At 54.9% G+C, this 21,739-nt stretch overlaps 2 protein-coding genes across 3 annotated transcripts in view; both read left to right on the top strand.

The window, feature by feature from the left end:
• Positions 1-15,980, top strand: part of RPL38 (ribosomal protein L38) — a 375,334-nt gene extending 359,354 nt beyond the window's left edge. Inside the window, exons 2-5 of the mRNA XM_060135283.1 lie at positions 11,842-11,876; positions 12,032-12,092; positions 14,959-15,081; positions 15,828-15,980. Of these exons, the coding sequence (XP_059991266.1) occupies positions 11,874-11,876; positions 12,032-12,092; positions 14,959-15,081; positions 15,828-15,853 (213 nt within the window). The 5' untranslated portion in view covers positions 11,842-11,873 and the 3' untranslated portion in view covers positions 15,854-15,980. The remainder of the gene's footprint in view (positions 1-11,841; positions 11,877-12,031; positions 12,093-14,958; positions 15,082-15,827) is intronic.
• Positions 15,981-20,889: 4,909 nt separating this feature from the next.
• The window catches only part of TTYH2 (tweety family member 2), a 39,425-nt gene continuing 38,575 nt past the window's right edge, over positions 20,890-21,739 (top strand). For both annotated transcript variants that reach the window (XM_060135200.1, XM_060135201.1), the window contains exon 1: positions 20,890-21,061. In XM_060135200.1, the coding sequence (XP_059991183.1) occupies positions 20,933-21,061 (129 nt within the window). In that variant the 5' untranslated portion in view covers positions 20,890-20,932. The remainder of the gene's footprint in view (positions 21,062-21,739) is intronic.

The raw sequence follows: 21,739 nt of genomic DNA, 5'->3' as shown, positions 1-21,739 counted from the left end.
GCAGCTTGCTTGTTCAAGGTCAGCAGGAAAGGGAGTCTCTGATTTCCAGTCCCTCTCTTAAAGGGCTCACCTGATTAGGTCAGGCCCACCAGGATAATCTCAGTTTTGACGAACTTAAGGTTAACTGTTTTCTGGGTTTTTTTTAAGGTTAACTGTTTAAGGACCTTAATTACATCTGCAAAATCCCCTCACCTTTGCCATATTCTTTGGGCGAGAAGCAAGATACAGGTCCTACCCACACACAAGGGGAGGGAATTTTGAAGGGTGTGGGTCATTGGAGGTCATTTGAGAATCCTGCCCACCACACCCTCCATCGGAGCTCCTCCCCAAATGCACAGAACCAGGCCGTGGGACGGTGTCATAGCCACAGGCCTCCCCTGCCCCAGCCTGATGGACTGTCCCAAAAAACAACCCAGTGGCCAGCCATGAACGAGAGCCTTCCCATTTGGGAGAGGAAATAGAGAAAACAGAGATCTGACACAATCTGGTTCCCTGTCCAGTGGTCTTCCTCTCATCTCTGGTCTTCTCTGTGTCCCAAGCCCCAGCCAGGATTCCTGGCTGCCCTGACCTGGGAGCCTCGACCAGCTGCCTTCCTTCTTCCCAGGATGCTGAGCACAGGGACAAATGCAAGCAGCCGCTCCAGGCTGGATGAGGACAGGGGCCCGGGATCTGGGAGCCCAGTCGTCATTCTAACAATCCCCCACCCTACTCCTCCTCATGTGCCTCCTCCCTCCTTCCACACCCCGCTCAGATGTCACCCTGGGTGAACCTTGGGCAACCCTGCTCAGTGCCAGCTTCCATGATTTACATACATTGCACTGATTTGCACCTTTATTCTTATGTTTGAGTCTCTCTTTCATGATAGCGCATATATTACTTAGGATTAGTTTCAGTGAGCATTGAAACCTAAAATAACAGAAGAAAAGGTTAGAGATTCATTTCTCCCTCCAACTGTAATCTAGATGTTAGCAGCCCAGGGCTAGTCTAGAAGCTCTGTTCTGCAGAGTCCTCAAAAGACTCACTCTTCTTCTATCATGGTGCTTCAAACTGGCTGGATTCCAAGTCTAAAATGGCTGCCCCTGCTCCAGCCATCACCCCCACATTTCAGCCAATAGGAAGGAGGAAGGGAAGGAGAAGGCGACGCCCCCTCCCTTTACACCATTTCTCCTTACACCCCATTGGCTATAAATTAGTCACATGGCCACAGATATCTGCATGGAATGCTGAAATGTGTAGTTTTTATTCTAAATAGCCCTATATTATGGAAGAATGGGAGGTGGGGGATAAGGGAATTTCTGGAAGTCTCTGTTCTAACTTCCCCGTCCACCTTGTGCAGTCTAAAGGATGGGATATTTCTTTTATATCCAAATCTACCCACTCCTTCAATGGCCTGGCTGTGATTCTATATCCATTGATTGTTTCATTGAACACATTGTTCATGCATTCTTTCCCTCACTCCCCTATCTACTCATTTATTCACTGGTTCATTCATTCGCTCATTCATTTCTCAACAAATTCTCTCCCTATGCCTTGCACAGTGCTGGGCATGTGGTCAGGATTCAGGATATGGAGAGGATAATACAGACACTGCATTCAAGCTGCTTACAAATTAGTAGGGAGCACAGCCAAGGAAATGAAGCATTTCAGCACCCTGACGTAGGTGCTAAGAGACTGTGCAAAGGTTGCCATGCTGACACCATCTGGGGCTGCACTCAAGATTTCCAAAGGGAGGTGACATCCCGTCTGAGGTTTGGAAAAGCAAACGTTATTAGGGAGCAGACGGGGCCTGCATTCCTGACTACTGGGAACACAGAGCAAAACCATCCCCTGTCCGTGGTGCTGACCCCCAGGCCCAGCCAGGGGCGCACAAGGTGTGGGCAAGCCAGTCCCTGCTCCCCACGTCTCACCCATTCTGGGTGGGCAGGTGGGGCAGCAGTGGCGTGCCACATAGCTACATACTTCACTTTCGTAACGACCTTCCTGTCTCCCCTCTCAGTCTCGCTTGTCAGCCTGTGACCATTAAAATCCTCATTAGCAACTGAGATTTGGATGGACTTATTAGGATGAGGGATGGCCCCGTGGCACAGCTGGCTGCGGGTCAGTCCTCTTCTCCCTCTCTCTTTGGAAACAGTGCACCTCGCATTCTGGGCACCCCTCTCCAGGTCCAATACCAGGCTCCAACAGACTCCCTGGGGATGTTCAGGGGACCAGCTGAAGGGGAGGCCAGGCCACAGCAGACCACAAAGAGCCTAGAGCTGCTGATTCACACGCCCACCCAAAGCACCCAATCAAGGCCAGTTCAGACTGAAGCTCAAACTCCCAAACGTGACATTCGAAGCCCCTCCCAATCCCATCTCCACCCTCCTCTCCCGCCTCCTGTCCTCCCCACGTGGCCCCTGCATCTAGGCGCTGACCTGCTGACCTGATGGGTGGTCTCCTGGAATCGGCTCTACCAGCTCATGGGAGCCACTTGTTCCGCATTCAAAAGTTGACATCACGTTGGCAACCTGAAATTGACCACGGTGGGAGGATTTACACCATGGGAATCAGCACATGCTACAGAGGACCTATTTATTTATTTATTTACTTACTTACTTACTTACTTATTTAGGTCAGAAAAAGCCAGATTTTACGCATTTGCCAGCATACCCCCGTTGAAAGGTCCCCGAGCATGTCACCCACTTGCGTATCTGCCCATCTTTGTGTGGGCGGTTCCCTCTGCCAGGCTCTCCCCCCACTCCCTGGGATGCCCCTTCTGTCTCCCTTCTCTGCCCCGGTCATTTGCTGAGGCCCCGGAAGGAGCCCAGCCCCCTCCTCTGTGCACCCAACCTGGACTTTCACCTTGTCTTCTACGCCAGGGATCATTTGTTTCCCAAATGAAAATCAATTCAAAGCAGCTTCAGGAAAAGGTAGAAATATGCAGGAAGGGAAGGGGGAGGTGAACTTCACAGGACCTGGGGCAGAAAGTTTAGCTGCCGTCACAGCCACTAGGAAGATGTCCAACAGCTGCTCTTTCTCTGAAGCCCTAGTCCCTGAATCCTGCTTACATGTACCCATCGTGGCTTCCCCCAAAGAGGTGCCCCTGGGCCCCTGGTTTGCATGAAACCCCAGACCAATCAGCCACATAACAAGCCAGAGTCTCTAAGCTCTGGTCCCAGGCCAGTCCAGTCATCTGAGGTCATGGGGCAGGGTCACATCATCACGGTACATGGGGGTCATACGGTCATGGGGCAGGGGGTCACACGGCTGCTGTGTCTTCAGCGGGAGCTGTGAGAGGGGTGGACAGAGCTGAGAAACTGGCCCACCTCACAGCTGGAGGACAAGCTCCATGAGGACAGAAAATGTGTTTATTCATTTCGAGACGCCCAGTCCCAGCATAGAGCAGGGGCTCAATACGTATTTGTAAATTCAAGGAATCACCTCAGCTTGGGCCTTCTCTCAGCAACCTGTGACCCAGTTGGTCACTGGAGAGGGAGGCAAAAGGCTTTGAGTATTTCACCAGGGAAGCAGTCCATGCCCAAGTAACAAGGCATCCTTGGACTTCCCTGGTGGCACAGTGGTTAACAATCCGCCTGCCAAGGCAGGGGACACAGGTTCGAGCCCTGGTCCAGGAAGATCCCACGTGCCAGGGAGCAACTAAGCCCGTGCACCACAACTACTGAGCCTGTGCTCTAGAGCCCACGAGCCACAACTACTGAGCCCACGTGCCACAACTACTGAAGCCCGTGTGCCTAGGGCCCGTGCTCCACAACAAGAGAAGCCACCGCAGTGAGAAGCCTGCGCACCACAACGAAGAGTAGCCCCCACTCACCGCAACTAGAGAAAGCCTGCGAGCAGCAATGAAAACCCAAGGCAGCCAAAAATAATTAATAAAAAAAAAAGCCAACTGCACCTGTCTTGCTCATTAATAGGAGATCAGCCTGCCCCACAAGGGCTGAGGGGGAAATTCTGAACAGGTAAGAAGGAAGCAGAGTAGGGGAGGGGAGACGTTGACCCAACTGCCCCCTCCCTCCCTGCCACTTTCTATCACTCCCCGACCTGCAGCCCCGGAAGCTAACTCTTTCCAGAGGCCACAGGCGAACTCTAGGGGAGGGACGACGGCAGAGCACAGGTAACAGCCCTTGTCACCTCACCAGGTGATCCAGAGAGCAAGTTGAGGGGAGGGCGTGAGGCGGGGAGCAGAGCCAGGCGTTGGAGCTGCAGGCTGTGGGAAGCAGCCCCCCCACCCCCGTGCACACCCGCCTTTCCCGAGACTCAGCCAAGCAGGGGGCTGCTCGGGGCCACTTCTGTCTCCATCCTTCTGTCTCCAAAGATGCTGCGATTTCCGCCACGTGGGAGGGATCCGACTGCTCGCGAGCCTTTGGGAGGAGGCGGTGGCAAAGGTTTCTCACCACGGAGGCCCCGGCCAGTTCGCGCCTCCCCCTTCACAAGCAGGAAACGCGTCTCCCTGTCCCCCTGGGATGGAGTCTAGATTCGCACAAATTGTTTTTCCCTGCTCGTACACACCAGAGAAGGAAACAGGAAAGACAGGGGAACAGAGTCCCAGTTCCCACCCTGAACCCGTGGGGCCGCCGGCCTCCTTCCCCCGAGCTCCGGCTTCCTCCGCGGGACTCTCTCCCTCTCCAAGGGCGCACGTGCTCAGAGGCAGGTGGACGCGCTTCCAGCCGCCGCAGCCTTGAGCGCTCTCCTTAATCTCCTCACCTTGCGAGGCAGTGCAGCACTCCATAATTGCTTCTGGAAATGCGGTCACCAGTTTAATTGGTAGAACTTGTCCTGGTTGACATAACCTAGTGAAGCAACCCCGGGCCTCCCTGTTTCTCGGGAAGCGCGACCAGTGTGTCGCTGTGCGGGGCGCGCGGCTCCCCTGCGCGTAGGATGTGCGCCGGCCGGAGCGCAGAGCTCGTCTGTGCCTGTTGCCGGCACGTGAGCCTGTAGACGTGGCCGGGGTTCCGGGGATCAGGGAGTGTGGGGTACGCTTGGATGATGGACAGGACGGAAGGGAGCCCGCTGAGCCCTGGGGACTCCTCTGCCTCGGGACCGCGAAGGAGCCAGGCGGTGACACGGCCACATTAGGTCATGAGGCCACCCCGAGGGCTGTTGTCGATGGGCTCCCTGCTCTGTGAATATACGCTGGCTGGCCCCTCCAGGTCGGAGCCTCCAGCCTGCTCCGCGTCCCGCGAAGAAGGAGAGCTGGAGAGAAGGAGGGATGGAGGGAGGAAAGACAATGAGCTGGGGGTACTCATCCCAGGTCTCTCCCTGACAGGCTGCAGGAGGGCTGAGCGTGTTCTTGGGGGGAAGGTCTCAGCCCTGGTCAGTGAGGCGGCCCCTCCCCCCATACAGCTTTGCTGTCCCGGGTCCAGGTGACGCCCCCGGCCACCCGCAGGCCCAGGGGTAGGTCTCCCTCTTGCTTCCGTGTACCTGCTGCTCGCTCCTGCAAACCCAGTCCTGTGGTTAAAATTATCCTCCAATCAAAGTGGCGGTGATGGGATGAATGGGGAGATGGGGATTGACATGTATACACCAATATGTATGAATAGATAACTAATAAGAACCTGCTGTATAAAAAATAAATAAAATAAAATTAAAAAAAAAAATTATCCTGCAGTCACTCAGTCTTGCTGTGCTGTTTCCGGTCAGGATCTGGGTGGCTTCAGACGGCGGTGGGCGACGGTGTTGGTGGGCAGTGGCTCTCTCCCGGAGCCAGCACCGTCCTGCCCTTGACACCTTGATGGCGGTGGGGGGGACTGGTTTTCTTCTCTGTTGGCCCACCCTGGGCAGGTGGCCCCTTGGGGGAGGGGGAGGGGCACGTGGCTTCCTGCCGGGGCGGGGGGGGGGGGACTGGCGGGGGGCAGGCTCTTCACCCTATGCACAGGTCTTTCCCAGCGTTCCTAGGTCTTAAGCCAGGGCCGGCCAGCTCCGGGAAGGACACGTGGGCCATCCAGGCTCCCCCACTCCCTCCAAGGGAGGGGGGATGCAGCCCTGGGGGCCACCGTGAGGAAAGCAGGAGGGCAAAGGCTCTGAGGCTGAGGGAGATGCTGCACCCACTGGCCTGCGCCCCGACCAAAGGACCCACACGGCCCAGGTTATGAGGTTGGCAATCACTTCATCCTGCTTCCGCACCCCTTCCACCCCTCACACCCCAGTCTAGTCCGACCCCCAAGGCCCCGGCATTAACACCTTTAATAGGGGCTTCCCTGGCGGTCCAGTGGTTAGTACCCTGCACTTCCGTTGCCGTGGGCCCGGGTTCGCTCCCTGGTCGGGGAATGAAGCTCCTGCAGACCCCGCAGCGCGGCAAAAATAAATAAATAAATAAATAATTTAAAACACCATTAATACTAGCGGCCTCTCCACGCTCTCCCCTCCCTCCCTGGGACCCCCACCTGGCAGAGGGGGGTCCAAGACCCGGCACCACTGCTGATGAAGGTCTCCTGTCATTCATACCCAGGATGCTCTCCAAGGCTCATGATTTATGGACTTTAATTTTCCCAGGTCCTCAGTCGTGTCCCCTCTTTCCCTCTGGTCTGTCAGGGCGTTTATCTGCCACCCTTGCAGCCCTCTCCCCCTTCCCTGTTTTTTAATTTGAAGCATCTATCTGGAGCATCCTGAGATGGGACCGTCTGCAATACTGAATGCATTACACTGCTGACAGCTCTATTGATTTTCTCTCTCCTGCTGCATAATGCAAGATATATACAAGCCGATAGGTTGACCCCTGTCCCTTGCTTTGAAGGGACCGTGCCCTTTTTCTTTCTCTCTCTCATGTCCCCCTCACCCTGGCATACGTTGATATATAGGAGGGGTGTTTGTCCCTTACGCTCAAGATGGATTCTCTGCCCCGATATTATTTTCCTCTCTGCTGGTGGACGCTGTCTAATCCATCCTTTTTACGGTAGCAGGTTGGACACCGTGGAAGCCGTTCACGGTGCAAAAGGGTTGGTGGAAGCAGGGGAGTTGAGGAGGTGGCATCTGTCAAAACTGGCTGTGTCCCCTCTGGGCAAGACCAGGCAGACTTTCTCAGGGGTGCCCTCTGCCGGCCTCACCAAGTCTAGGGCCACCCCAGCCCACCTCCTCTTCTCTGGGTTGTAGTTCTCCAAATCCACTGGCAACTCTTGACTTACATTCAGTTCACAGTCCCAGAGCCAGCTGCTGGGCTAAGCGTTTTCTGTTGTGGTTTCTGCTAAGCAAGGCAGGGAAGTGGCAGACAGTCATGTGGGCTACACCCAATTGGCATAGGGGTGTGAAAGGCTTGGAAGGAGGGATTAATATCCCTCCTCAACAGAGACTGAGGCTCAGAGATGCCAGGAGACTGGTTCAAGTTCTCCCAGCCAGACACAGGACTTGAATCCAAGACTATCTGTCTCCAGGGTCAGTTTTCCATAAATCCTATCACAACGCCTCCTCCAGGAAGACCTCCTGGACTGAGGCCACCTAATCCAATTGCTTCTTTATTCTTGTCGCCCCTGGAACATATTTGCTTTGAAGGTTTGCTCTTGCCGGCTGGCTGCTGAGTGTGTTGGGTGGGTTCTCTCTGTTGTGAATCAGCATCATTGTTACTTCCTCCTGGCGGGTTTCCCTGGACCCAGCCTGTCCCCAGCCCGGATCAATCTCCCACGGTCCCCATCTGGTCCCACAGTGAGAAGCACTTACTGCCTTATCAGTGCCGCTCCTGCTAGTCTGTGATTCTCTGGAGATGGGGACAGAGATGCAGACCGTATTTTATTTCTGCATCTTCACCGCCTGGCCGACAGAAGGAACTCTCTAAAAATGGGTTGAATCCGTTTAATCAGTCAATGGGCCGTCTGGGCGGGTGGGTGTTTGCTCTCTTAGAGGCCCCTTAAAGGCAGGCTCTGCAGGAGCTTCTTCTGCCTTCTCCCCTCCACCCCCCCCTCACCCAACCCCCAGCCCCACACAAGGCCTCCCACTGGAAACGGTCCTCCAGCTGCCAAGGAGGAGAACACCATTCCTAAGGTTCAGGGCTTCTGGCCGATGGGGCCACACGTGCTCCTGGTGACTGACTACCCGGCCACATCCATCTTGCCAGCCAGCCAGAGACCCACAGAGAAGCAGCAGAAAAGGATGCTGAACCTTCGAGCATCCCAGAGCAAGGGCTGGGTACCAATATGAGCAATGGCCATGGGGTGCAAAGACAGAGGCCTGGGCCCATGAGTACCTGGCCACAGGTGCAGGACAGACGTCATTATAATAAAGAACATCCTCTTGGTTTTGTCTTTCCGGTCCAGTGGCTCTCAACGTGGAGTGATTTTGCCCCCCAGGGACGCGTGGCAATGTCTGGAGATGCGTTTGTCTGTCACAGTTGTGAGGGTCCAGCATCCGGTGGGTAAAGGCCAGGGAGAGCTGAACATCCTACAAGTTTCAGAACACCCCTCCCCCCAAAAAACAGAACGATCCCAAAAGCCAGCAGTGCTGAGTTTGAGAAACCCTGTTCCAGCCCGACCAGCCATGCCTTGTGGCTTTAAGCACAGCAGCTGGGAGAATATCGAACCTGCATCCCTCGGGAGCACCTGAGATTCTCCTGGACTCCTTGGGGGCTGGAGGAGGGAAGAAACCTGCGTTCCTTTAGTCCTCTTGGGTCCCCCCAAAAAGCACCAGCCTCCGTGCCCGCACCCTGCCTCCTTCCCTCCCTCATCAACCTTTTCCCAAGTCAGCAGATTCAAAATAACCCCCTTCCAAGATGGTTTAAAGGACAGCCCTGCCGCCAGACAAAGGCGTGGGCCTCCTGGGGGCCTCTTGGAAATTTTATAAGGTGGTAGATATGAGAGCACCCCGTCAGGTATGAAATACCATACAAATATTACCTCTAATTATGTAAGTGCTCTCAGCCGGGGGTTTTAGGATGCAAGGCAGAAAGGGGCCAGAATCTTCGCTTTCCATTTCCAGTCACGGCCTCAGCGCCCTCGTGTGGCCACTGGTGGAAACTACACCCAGGGCCGGGCGGGGATTTTCAGACCCGGGGCGGGGCAGGCAGGATGGCTCTGACTCTGGCTTTTCTCGTTGTCCCATTTGGGCTTCACAGCAGCACCCGAGGGAGGAGAGAGAGAGGTAGTATGACCTCCCCCGGAAAACCCCTGGAGCCAGCCATGGGTTTTTGCAGGATGACGCCTGCCGTGGACAAGCCCAGCCCTGCAGAGCAGCATAAAGTGGGAAAGGCAATTCGGGGAGCCGCTCCTCTCCCGCTGCCTCCAGGCTCTTATAGAAACCTTGAGCTCCCCCACTGGCACCCCCAGGAGGTTGGTCTCTGTGTTTTGTTACTAGACATCTATGTTCTCTTCTTATACAAACAAGAGGCAAACATCTGTCTCTGGGATCACTGCCAAAAGGAAGGTGCAGCCCCCCTCCCTGTCCCTGTCCTGTAGGTCCCAGTGGGGAGAAGCAGCAGGCATTCACTCAACAAATATTTTTGTGGACCTATTATGTGCCAGGCACTGCTTTGTCCGAATTAATCACTCCCTCCCTCCCTCCCTCTCTTCATCCCTTCGTTCATTCATCCACCTCCATCAATCTATCCACCCTTCATATGGTGAGTGATCTCGGATGCTGCGAACATCTCGAGGATCCTGCATGTCAACACTGAGCACCTCTGTATATGTATGAGCAGTGCATTTTGGGAGTTATCAACAGAATGCAGAACCTCGTCCTCGCCTCTATAAAAAAGTCAGTGCAAACGTATGGGAAGTATAACATTGCCGCACAGCCTATGGAAAGGCAGGTGGGAGTAACTGCTGCATGAGTGACAGGTGACAGGAGGCAGAGGTGCAGGGTCCTGCCCAGAGGAGAGGGCGGAGCTGAGCTCTGAGGATAAACAGAACTTAGGGTCAGAGGGGAAGGCACAGGCCGATGCCTGGGGCCAGGAAGTGCCCTTAAGACACCGGTTGGCTGGGCTGAAAAGGTCGTTGCTTTTGGCGGTGCAGTGGGGGAGAAAAGACCAGAAAGGCATCAGCCTGAGATGGAGGGGGGTTGTCAGGTCAGGCTGGGGGATTTGAGAGTGTCTTTCTCAGGTCAGAGCTGAGGCGTCCTGACCTTCAGATAATCTCACATTAAGGCCCTACCAATTAACTTTTCTCTTTGTTAACACCCAGAAGCATCTGTAGTCACAGAAACATAGTTTGCCTACTTTTAAAAGGCTGTCTAGCACCATTAGAGGATTTCGTGATCTCCCAGGGGCAAGGACTGTGGGTTTATCCTTCCCTGTATCTCCAGCATCTCTAGGAAAATGCTCAGCCTGGGCTTGTCTAATGGGAGGGAAGGGGGGAGGGGAGTGGGTTCAAAGCGAAGTTCATGGTAAAGGACTCTTTTCTCTTCAGGTGAGCTGCTCTGTAATAATGCGCACAGGGCAATTACATTCTGTTGTGCAGTTATTAAATTGGGGAGGAAACAAATATAATAAAATGTAGACATTTGTAAGGAGGTTAAAAATAAAGTGGAGGATGAAAATTAAATCGATAACCTCAGGTTTCCCGGAGCCTGCCTGAAAAGACGTTCTGGAAGAGCTGAGGGTAAATTTGTGCTGAGAAAATAATACCAGGGATGGGGTGAAGGCCGCGAGGAACCAAAGGGGCAAAGGGAACGCTGCCTTCCCAGAGCTGCCAGCCCGTTTCAGGTGGGCAGCCTAGTGAGGAGGTGGTCAAGAGTCTGGGAGCGTGGTTCCGAGTCCTGACTTCACCTCTCCCAGCAACTGACACGCCTTCATTCTCTGCGGGTAAGACTGGAGTAAACGACCGGAGCCACCCATCACAAGCACGCCCGAGGATCACAGAGGCCCTATGGGTAAAGTGCTTAGTACAGGAGATGCCCGGTGTGAGTGTTCCATAAAACGTTAGCTATTCCAAGTTTGGGTTTTTTTTGTTTTTTGTTTTTTTTTGCGGTACGCGGGCCTCACTGTTGCGGCCTCTCCCGTTGCGGAGCACAGGCTCCGGACGCGCAGGCCCAGCGGCCCTGGCTCACGGGCCCAGCCGCTTTGCGGCATGTGGGATCTTCCCGGACCGGGGCACGAACCCGTGTGCCCTGCATCGGCAGGCGGACTCTCAACCACTGCGCCACCAGGGAGGCCCCTATTCCAAGTTTTAACTTGCTTTTATGGTACCAGTTCTTAAAGGAATTGGAAGCAGCCGGTGGAAAAGCTCCGTCCAATAAGAAGAGGCGGGCAAGAGGGCCCTGCCCATGACAGATTAGATGTCCGTGGCAAAGGAGACCAGAAGGAAAAGGGAGGAACCCCTAGAAAGAGGTTGTAAAATGTACGTAGGAGGGTCCCTCCATTTAAAAGAAAAAAAAAATCTCTGCGTAGATGCCCAATACACAGGTCTAATGAAAGTAGTAGATAGTAAGTCCTAACACAGGTCTTCAAACCGGATCTGAAATAAAACCTAGCAAAGCCAAGGTGGGGTTTGGACCGGAGGATAGAGGAGGTAGGGAGTGGTGGAGGGAAGCGGCCCATTGCTTTCGGGGGAGCCGCGCTGTTAATCCAGGAGGAGACGCAGCGAGGGGAAAGGCGAACGCCTGTGTTATTCTTGACCCGTTGCGGACACCGTACCCAGCTTCCTCTGGGGGAGGGTTTAGCTGCCCGGAAACGGAAGTCTCTTTCTTTTCCGTTCTCCTCGCTTCTGGCTGCTCACGGTGAGTGTTTTTCGAGCCCTACGTTGGGAGTTGGGGGTAATCCGTGGTAATCCACGGCCGGGTGACGTCTGGGGACCCAGGACCTGGATCAGAGGTGCGGGGGGAGGAGGATGGAGTGCGATGGGGCCGGTATTTCGGGGGTGCGGGGAGGGGAAGCGGGGTAGCTGCTGGTCCCCGCATCCCATGGTCACTGACGCTTGTTTTCCCGCAGGTTCTGCCCGTGCTCTCCGCGCCTCGTCGCCATGGTGAGTACGACCCCTGCCTGGGGCCTTTCCGGGGTTGAGGGGCGAGGGCAGGGGCGCCTGTGCGAGGGTCTTCCGAGCCCCGAGAGGGGCTGGTGGGCCCGACCATCCTAGAAAAGCGTGTCTCTACAGTTGCTTCTTTTTGCTTTGTGTTGCAGCCTCGCAAAATTGAGGAAATTAAGGACTTTCTGCTCACAGCCAGGCGAAAGGACGCCAAATGTAAGTGAGGGTCTAGACGAGCGAGTGGAAAGGGTCGCGTTGGCGCGGAGCCGCTCCTGCACGGGCGCTGGGCCGGGCGGCTGCTTAAGCCTGTGCGTGCTGTCGGGAAGCAGTGGTTTTAGCAGGTCTCGCGTAAGAAAAGCTGGTTGGCCAGTGTGTTGTCTTCCTTAGCTAACTGTGAACGTTTAAGAAACATCCTAAGGTGTTTTGTTCGTGTGTGTCCTCCTGTGTATGGTAGGTGCTCAGAACGGAACCCTTACTGGGTGAAAATCTGGAAACGCGCGTTTCGTAAACCCCGCCTTAGTGCTGCATGTTAGGCTCTGGGCTGAGCACAGGCCCTGCTCACAAGGAACTAGGTCATTTCCCTTCTACGTGTGTTAGCGTCCTAGCCTGTAAACGAAGGGAAAAGTAATTGATGCATCAGAAACACAAAACAGCGAGTTTTCGGTGGACGTGAGCCAGCCCCGGGTGCCCGGGTGTTCTCTCTGCGGGGAGGGAATTCTGCTGGTGTGCCTGTGTTGTAGTTGAAGGAGGTGTGGGGAGCTTGTGCTCTGTACTAGATCCTGAACTGCCTTAACCCGGAGTCATCTTTCTTGTGCTGCTCCTTATAGCTTTTTTTCCCTCCCAGATTTGTGCTAAAGAGAAAATCGGATAACGCGTGAAGGGGGAGTACTCTCGGGCTGACTTACTTTAAGGTGGGCTAAGGCGCCAGCCGTCTCTGACGCCCTGTGTCAGTGGTAGGGTGAAGCAGTGGGGCGCAGGAGAGCCTTTGAGGGAGTTCACGGGGCTTCAGGAAGAGTCATGTCTGTGTCCCCTTTACCTGAAACAGGTTGTTGCCTTTGATCCCCTGGTGCTGTGTGAACTGGTGACCACCTGTGAGAACAAGTAGCATCTGGTGGGAACGTCTGTCCTGACGGGTGGTGGGGACCCCGGGTGACAGTGCACTTGTGTTTTTGTATGTACTGTGGTACACAAAGGAAATGTATCAGGTCAGCCTTAGTCCGGGCCACGGAATTTGCTGTCACTGCCTGGGCAGATCCCAGCTCTACCAGCAGGTAGCTGTCCTTAGCGAGGTAAACACAATCCCACTGTTTTCTTTTGTTGAAGAGGGGGTGATGACATCTGTCTCCTAGGATTGGTGCAAGGATCAGATGATCTCTTAGAGACGTCAGCACGTTGAGCAAGTGACACCAAATCCATGAGATGGCTTTGCATTTTAATTCTGTTGGTGAGCTTGAGTTTAGACAGTGACCTGTGAGAGTAGGGGTCACGTTCCCCTGGATGTGATAGGGTGCTCAGTGAGTGTTTTGTGAATACACTTTTGAATATTTCTTTATCGTTTTAATTGTAAAATATAAAATTTTTTGGTGTGCAGTTTACTGGCTTTGAGTGTGTTCACACTGTAGTGCAACCATCCTTTTCCAGAAATTTTCATCTTACAAAACTGAAACTCTGTAACCCATTAAACAGTAGGTCTCCATTCTCCCTCCAAGCCCTGGCCACCACCATTCTACTTCGTCTCTATCAGTTTGGCTCTTCTCGGTGTATGTCGTGTAAGTGGATCCTCTGGTATTGGTCCTTTCATGACTGGCTTGCTTCATTTGGCATGAGATCTTCAGAATTCATCCACATTGGAGAATTTGTCAGGATTTCCTCCTTAAGACTAAATGGTCCATTGTGTGCACATGCCACATTTTGTTTCTCCATATCCGTCCATGGACATTTGGGTGGTTTCTGCCTTTGGCTGTTGTGAATAACGTTGCTGTGAACGTTGTACAAATATCTCTTGTTGCTGCTGTCTGTGCTTTTGAGTATATTCCTGTAAGTAGAATTGCTGCATCACATGATGTTGAATAAACACTTTTAAGAGATGCGTCTGCCTTATCTTGTGAGGGTTCAGTTAGTTTATAGATGTACAGCAGCTACTAGGGACAACGCAGTATACTTAGCTTTGGGAGGAATGTTAAGATAGCAAAATAGGTTGGTTTGAGTAAATATCCACGTGCCTGATTTATTAAAACATGAGCCAAGGCAGCCCGTGCCTTTGGCAGGGCCACGGAGCTTCTGCTTCCTGTGACACGTCCCACCCCTTGAGCAGTTTATTGGCAGAGATGGAGCTGTGGGTTGTGAGTGCAAGTTAACCGTGCTGTAGAAGTCGGAACGGGGAACTTGACAGGTGCCTGACATGAGTAACCTGGGAAGCGGGTGTCTTCCTGCCGCCAGAATAGGTGGCGGCCTCATGAAGGTGCATCGACACTTGTACATGACCACGCTGTTTGCTGAATTTCAGACCTTGCGCTGTTGGACTTTGAGCACACTTGGGGCTCTTTGTTGTCTGAGCTGCAATAAAGAGCCCAGAACATGTGTTCTGCTCACATTTGAGGAAAAGCTTCAGCACATGCTCATTATGTCGGGGGGCGGACCTGAAGGAAGAGCCTTAGCATCGCCCCCGATGGCATCTCATATGCAGTTATTTCTAGAAGGGTGGTGGAAAGTTCTTGATCTCAGCAGATAATCCATCTCCTTACTTTATGAACTACTTTCATCCCTTAAAAAATAATAAGATGGACACAGGATGTTCTAGGATGTGTTCAGTGTACCAGATACTACCTGTGTTTTAAATATAAGCATTAAGCTCCAGGTTCTTGAGTAGTAATGTAAGGGAAATGAAGATTTCTGGCATTATTTTTAAATACTGAGCTCAGAGGAGGGCGGGGGCATCTTGTTTTCTGTTTCAGCAGAGGGACAGTGGAGGGAGGCAGGCACAACTGTCACGTGCCACGTCCTGCAGAACTACAAAGCCGGTGGACTGTGCGCCCTCTCTTTTCTGTGATACAGTTTAATTGTTAATTCTGGTCTCTGATAGCGGTCAAGATCAAGAAAAATAAGGATAATGTGAAGTTTAAGGTTCGATGTAGCAGGTACCTTTACACCTTGGTCATCACAGACAAAGAGAAGGCGGAGAAGCTGAAGCAGTCCCTGCCCCCAGGTGAGTGAGGCGGGAACCCCGGGGCGGGGAGCAGCCCGGAGTGTGGGGGGTCCCTGTGTCACCACCTTGTTTCTTCACTTGTCCCCAGAATGAGGAAAGTCTATTCTGTACTTTGTCTAAGTATCTGCCCTTGCTGTGGGTGTAGTGCAGGGAATATGTGTGGTTCTCAGAGGTTAGATCCCATAGCAGAAATCGCTTCCGTGGCCACAGGAAAGTTTGTTTCAGCCCCTTCAGTGCTTTCCTAATGCAGCAGCATAACGGCCGATGCTCATTCTGTCACTCATCTCATCCTCACCGCGGCCCTACAAGGTAGGTAGGTGCTGGTATATTGATGACCCCCATGTTTATAGGTTGAGGGACTTATTAAATACAACAGGCCATGAGCGTAGATTAGTTAAGCATAGGGGCCTGTCCTGGTGGTGGAAGGCTCAAAAGGGCACCTGGGAGGAAACTGCCCCAGGAGCCCAGAGGGGGTTCCAAAGGCTGCTGCTTCACAGTGAGAAGTCAGCCAGCACCACTTGCGCTTGCAGGACTAACTGGAACGTCTTTAGAAAGGCTGAGAGAGGGAACGTTTTTATCATCAAACACTAACTGTTACGTTTTAAGCGAAACCGTCCTGGTGGGCTTAATTTCTGAGCTTTGCGAACCCTCTTTAGCTTAAGTGCAAAGTCCAGACAAGCAGTAGTAGCTCAGATAAAATGAATAATCTTCTGAGTGGCTTACTTCTGGTGTCTCTTTTCCTCTAGGTTTGGCAGTGAAGGAGCTGAAATGAATCACGCACACTGATTTGAACTGTATTAAAAAATTTGTAATTCTCAAAATGGCCTTTTTCTTTGAAGATGGGGGGTGTGGGTGTTACTTGGAATGGCTTCTGGTGGGAATAGGATGGGGGCCCTGGTTGCTACCTTGTTGCATCCCTAATCTTGGGCTGTGATCCCAGTGGACAAATAAAGCCATCTTTTTTTTTTTTTCTTAAGCCTAAGTTTGAAAATAAGTAGATGGAAATAGGCAGTTAAAAGAGCCAGTTATTGGTGGAAGTGAAGCCAGTCTGCACTCGTGGGATGTAAAAGTCATTTAGGTAAAATGAGCTCCCTTGTCATGAAAGTGATAGTTAAAAGGAGGAGTTGATCAGCCTTCTTGGAAACGGCAGTAAATGCAGCCGTCTCTTCTCAGGAGGTGGTGGCGCTTTTGTGTCTGCCATGTTGAAATATTTCTTGATGCGGAGGTGGATGTGTGATTCCCTCCCCTCCCTCGACTAAGACACTTGTGTTCTCAGGCACAGGAGTGAAAACTCACTCTTGTGTGTTGCCTAAGTGCTACTCAAGATCAAGTGGAGCTCGGGAGTGGTACTTGGTGCCGCGAGATGAACGCGGATGAGAGGACAGTTTAGATGAGGGGCTCTGAGAAGGAGCCTGTGAGTTAAGCATGGAGATGAGTGGATGTTAGCCCCGCGAAAGGAGCCCCTGGAACCCAAAGACCGGTCTGAACATTTAAATGGAGGAGCCAGAGATCTGACCCCGGACCTTGAGGCAGTGCAGTGGTGGGTGTGGGGATAGGACACGCTGCTCAGACAGGTGCGTGAAGGCCCGAATCCCACCTCCCAGCCAGGCCTTGGGGATTCAGTCCTGCTTCCACTACCTGCTGACATGAATGATCTTGAGAAACTACCTCAGCTCCCCCTGCGCCAGTTACCAATCCCGGGGAGGACTCCAGACGCAGATAGGGCAATACTTAGAAGGCAAAATCGCCTTCAGTCGTGGGCGTTGGTCCCCTGTGGCCAGCGAGTGTCTGCACGGTGGCAGGGCAGTTCGCTTACATGCACCCCTCCTGCCTCATGGAAGGACCCCCATCCCTTCCCCACAGAGCAGTATGGAGGGCCAAGTGTTTTAGGAGGCACGCATTTTTAAGCAGGGAAAGTAATTCACTGAGCTTGAAATAAGGAAATTTCCCACACTGGTGACAATGACGAGCCCGGCACAGGTCCTGTGGCCTCATTACCCCTTGGCCAGGAAGTCTTCCCCAGCCCGAGGACCAGTCTCAGGCAGCTGAGTGGGGGTCGCCAGGGCGCTTTTCCCAGCACTAAGTTCCCAGAAGGTTATGGCAAGTACCCACTGCAGTGGTTTCAGAGTCCAGTGAGCTACACTATGGAGGTTAGGGTCTTGGCACGGATGTGTGGGTGCACCACGAGGTGGCGCCAAACTACGGCAAATGAGCGCCGGCGGCCCGGGAAGGTCTGGCCGTGGTTTACACTGAGATCTACGCCCAAGTAGCCAAGTGGCTGAGATCGTTCGTAGGCTTTTTTCTATAAGAATTCGAGGCACGTGAGGTCCTTTTTCAATCTAGTCCTGAGGAGTTCGGGTTTTGTTTCCTCCGGCACAAGGGTCCTCGGCGCTCAGTGGTTGTCGACAGACCCAGATGGGGCGCCTTCAGCGGCTTCCAGTCTTGCCCGCCCTTTCATTGGTCCAGCTTCCCAGGAAGAGGGCGGGCTTACCACTTGGGCTCCCTTTGTCCCAGCACATTTTGCAGAGACCAGCCCCAGTTCCTAGGATACAAACCCCGCAGGCATTTGTCTAGAGAAGGCATCCTTTCATGCTGTGGTTCTCAGCCCCGGCCTGTGCCTGCCAGTCATTTAGGGCACTTTTTTAAAGTTCGCTGAGGCCAGGTCTGATTCCAGAGATTCTGCGTAAGTTGGTTTGCTGCATCGGTATGTGTTCAAGCCGTCTGGTGCCCAGGGCCGACACTGCCTCTCTGAGGTCAGCCGGTCAGCTTGGGTGAAGTGGTTCCCGCCACGCCAGATGAATGGGGAGCTGCGTAGGCAAGAGGGCTGTTCGACGCCCTTAACGAGGCCCTGGGAGGTCTCACGTTTCTCTTCTGCTTCTCTGCTTCACTGGCGTCCCGTCTAGCTCAGCAGGCCTCCGGGGAAGCAGCTAGAAAGGTCACTGTCCAGCTGGGTGCAGACCGGCCCAGCAGGTTTGTGTGTTCCAGGCTGCACCCCGTGGCTGCGGTGATGGCCCTGAGGGTGGGCTTGTGCAGTCAACGTCTTCAGGTGTGGGCTGCGGGCCCACCCTTCCCCGACCCGTTCTGTCTCTGGGCCCAGCCCCAGCTCCAGCAAAGTCGATGCTCAGGGTGCACTCCATGCCCTCGCCCTCCCTTCTCCCCTAAGACACTTGCAGTTTGCTGTAGTGACTCTAATCTTCCTAGAGGAATGCCAAATCCTCCTAACTTCCGGGTCATTGTGGCAGGGATCAGCAGCTGCAGCCGGAGCTGTTGACAACGGGCAGGGGGGAGGGGAACATGTATGTGGCACCAGGCGGTGCCTATCCCGGTCCCGGGGCTGCCTGGGGGCTGCGTGACCATGCAGGTTTTCAGCGCCGCCGAGGGCCCTACGAAACCGCTTCAGGTCCGTCTTCCTGAGCTACCAGCACGGCCGGTTCAAGACCAAGACCCTGACCAGGGCCTCTGGGGCCATGTGTGGTCTGGCCCGGGCCTACCTTGGCAACTTGTTTCTCTCTCTTTTTAAAAATACCTTTATTTTGGGAAATTCCCTGGCAGTCCAGTGGTTAGGACTCAGAGCTTTCACTGCCAGGGGCCGGGTTCGATCCCTGGTTGGAGAACTAAAAATATATATATATATTTTTTTTTATATATATATATATATTTTTTTAAGTAAGGCTGAGGTATAATTTACAGTGAAATTCACCCTTCTTGGTATGCAGTTCTCTGTACTTTGACAAACGTGTACAGTTGTGTAACCAACCCTGCAATCCAGAGAGAATATTCCCACCACCCCAAAGTTCCCTCCTGCACCCCAGCCCCTGGCAGCCGGCCACCGGTCTGTCTCTGTCGGTGCAGTGTGCCGGTCTCTCCTTCTTGTCGCTCCCCTCACTTCGGGCTTTGCATTTACTGATTCCACTCCGTCCCCTGCGGACCTTGGTCCCTGATCTCACAGTGTACTGTCCCCCTGCTCCGAATCCACCCTCCCCCAGGACTTGGGGGTTAATTTCAGCTCTCACCTCACGTGTCATTTTTCAGGAAATATCCCCCCCCAAGACTCTGTGCCGATTCACACACCGACACCGGGCTCTTGAAAGCACTTTGCCGGGGCCGGGTGGGGGGGGGCTGGGCGGGGCTGGGGTTGTAGTTAATCACTGAGTGGGATAAAGGCTGCCTCCCCTCACCTATTAAACTTCCCATGCCGGCAGGAACGTGTGTTTTTCTCGTCACTGTATTCCCTAGAACAGAGAACGTGCTCAATCAAAATTTGTTGAATTAATGAAAGGAAACCCCAGTGACAGGAACAGTGCTCTCCAGCTTCTGTGCCTCAGCTTTGGGCCTGCGCAGATGGACGGCTGCAGTCAGGCTCAGGGAACCTTGACCCGGACCGCGACCTCCCGGAGGAGAGAGAGGTCTCGACCACAGCACAGGACTCCATCTCTCAGCCCTGGATCTCTGATAGGGGAAGGGGCGTGTGTGGTCTCTCCCCCTCTAGCAGCCACGCGTGTTTGGTGGAGTTTCACCCGCATCCACCCCGTTCCCCAAGCCAGAAACCTAGAAGCCTCTCCCGGGTCTCTGTTCTCACCCGTGTCTCTACCCGCCTCGCTACCACCTCTCAGACTGTCTGTAACTCAAGCCTGATCCCTTCAGGACCCCTTAACCGCCCCACACCCACCTCACCGACCTCAGGCGGCCCTTTACCCTGCCCTGGACCTTGTCCCAAGCCTTCCCCCTCCTTCCCGCCCCGCGCGTCCCGCAGTCACGACACGCGGTTTGGGTCGCAGGACCGCGCGTCCTTCCGCGAGGCTCTGTCGGATCCGGGGCTGCCCCACCGCGTCCCCCGCATCCTGCCGCGCCGACCCTGCTCTGCTTTTCTCCGGAACATCGCTAACCTAGCGCGCTGTCCGTCTTCACGTGGGTACTGCTACCACCTCCCGCTAAACTGCGATCCCCTCCCAGCCAGAGCTTCCATCCGCTTTTGTTCACGGACAGAACAGTGCCTGGCACGTAGTAGGCGCTCAGTAAACTTGTGTTCTCGACGGTTCTGGCGTCTCCCTGGGATGTCCGGCCCTTCCCGGCGCTCCCGGTGCTCCCTCCCCTCCCCTCCCCTCCCTCCCCTCCCCTCAGGACAAGTCCAGGGTCTCTCCCCAGGGGGCCCGCCCCGTCCCGCCGGCTGGTAAGAATCGGCAGCTTCTCTTAATCCCCGCCCGGGGCTTTCCAGGCGGCACCCGTTAGTTGTTTGGGGAGATGCGCTGGGCGCTTCCGGGGCAGGACCGTGTCTTTGAACCCACGTGGCTTACAGAGTGAATGCTCAATCGGGGTTGAGAGTGAATACGGAATTAGTGACCCAGGACTGGGTCCCTTCCTTCCCCAGTCTGTCAGTTCGCTACCCTCTAAGAGGGCTAGGAACGGCCGGCCTCGCCTCTCACGCCATGACTGCCCGCGGCACTCATAGACCCTCTACATGCTGGCTTTGATGATAAGTGACCAGAAGCCCGGGGACCTAGAGAGTGCTGTTCAGAGACAGATTCAGAAGCCTTCTGGGGGCTGTTTCCACTTCTCCTTCCACCTCTTTCGCCCGTGGGGCCAGGACAGATTCCAGGCCAAAAACACGCTTCAGGCTTTTCGGTGTGACCCCTTGCAGCCGGAGGGTGAGCACAGGGCGAGGAGCGCCCCCCCCGGAGGGGGCGGGGAGGGCGCGCGCGCTCAGCGGGCGGGGCCTAGTCCAGGGCAAGGCGGGGTCGGGGTGGGCCCGGGGCGGGGCCGGGCCTGGGGCGGGGCGGGCGGGCGCGCGTCCCGGGCCGGGCGGTGGGCTGCGGTCGGCGGTCGCAGCGGGCGGGCGCACTCCGGCAGAGCCATGCTGGCGGCGCGCGTGGAGTATATCGCGCCCTGGTGGGTGGTGTGGCTGCACAGCGTCCCGCACGTCGGCTTGCGCCTGCAGCCGGTGGACAGCACCTTCAGGCCCCGCGATGAGAGTTACCAGGAGGTGAGTCCGCGCCGCCCCCCGACCCGGCGCCCCAAGTCCCCGCGCCACCCCTTCCGCCCTCCCAGCCCGCCGCTCTCCACAGGCGTCCAGACCCCGTCCCCCACTCTCCCCGCAGCCTCTTCGCCCCTTCTCCCCTTTCCCCGCGAGTCCTTGGCCTACGGCCCTCCAGTCTGGGAACCTCATGGGCCGGGACAACTGGAAAGATGGGAGTTAAGCCGGCCGAGGGACACGGGGGGGAAGGGCGCAGAGGCTGCCTGTGGCGGGGCGGGGAGGCTGAGCGCCGAGGGGGAGGGCAGCGCCGCGCGGCGTAGGGGCATTTGTGCCCGTACCCGGTGATTCCGCCGCACCAGCTGCGGAGATGCTGAGGAGGGCCCCGCCGTTTTCCTCCTTCTGCGGTTACAAGACGCGCTCTCTCTGGGAGAAGTTTGGGCAGAAACTCCCGGTCTCCCGGTTCGTCTCCGCAGCAACTCTCCTCCCCAGCCCCTGCTTGCAGCGTGGAAGCCGCTGCCAGCACCTCTACTTGGGCCCCTCCTGGAAGGCGACAGAGCTGGGGGAGAGGGGTGTGGACCCTCAGCTACGTGTGGATATTTGGGGGAAGGAAGGTGGCCCCCATCAGCCCCATCTCACACCAGCGCACCCTCCTTCTCTGTACAGACACACCTTCTAGGCCCTGGATTT

Source organism: Lagenorhynchus albirostris, chromosome 20, assembly GCF_949774975.1.
Source record: "Lagenorhynchus albirostris chromosome 20, mLagAlb1.1, whole genome shotgun sequence".
Taxonomy (NCBI): Eukaryota; Metazoa; Chordata; class Mammalia; order Artiodactyla; family Delphinidae; genus Lagenorhynchus; species Lagenorhynchus albirostris.
The sequence above is the reverse complement of the archived record's forward strand: the minus strand, read 5'-3'. Positions and strand labels throughout refer to the sequence as shown.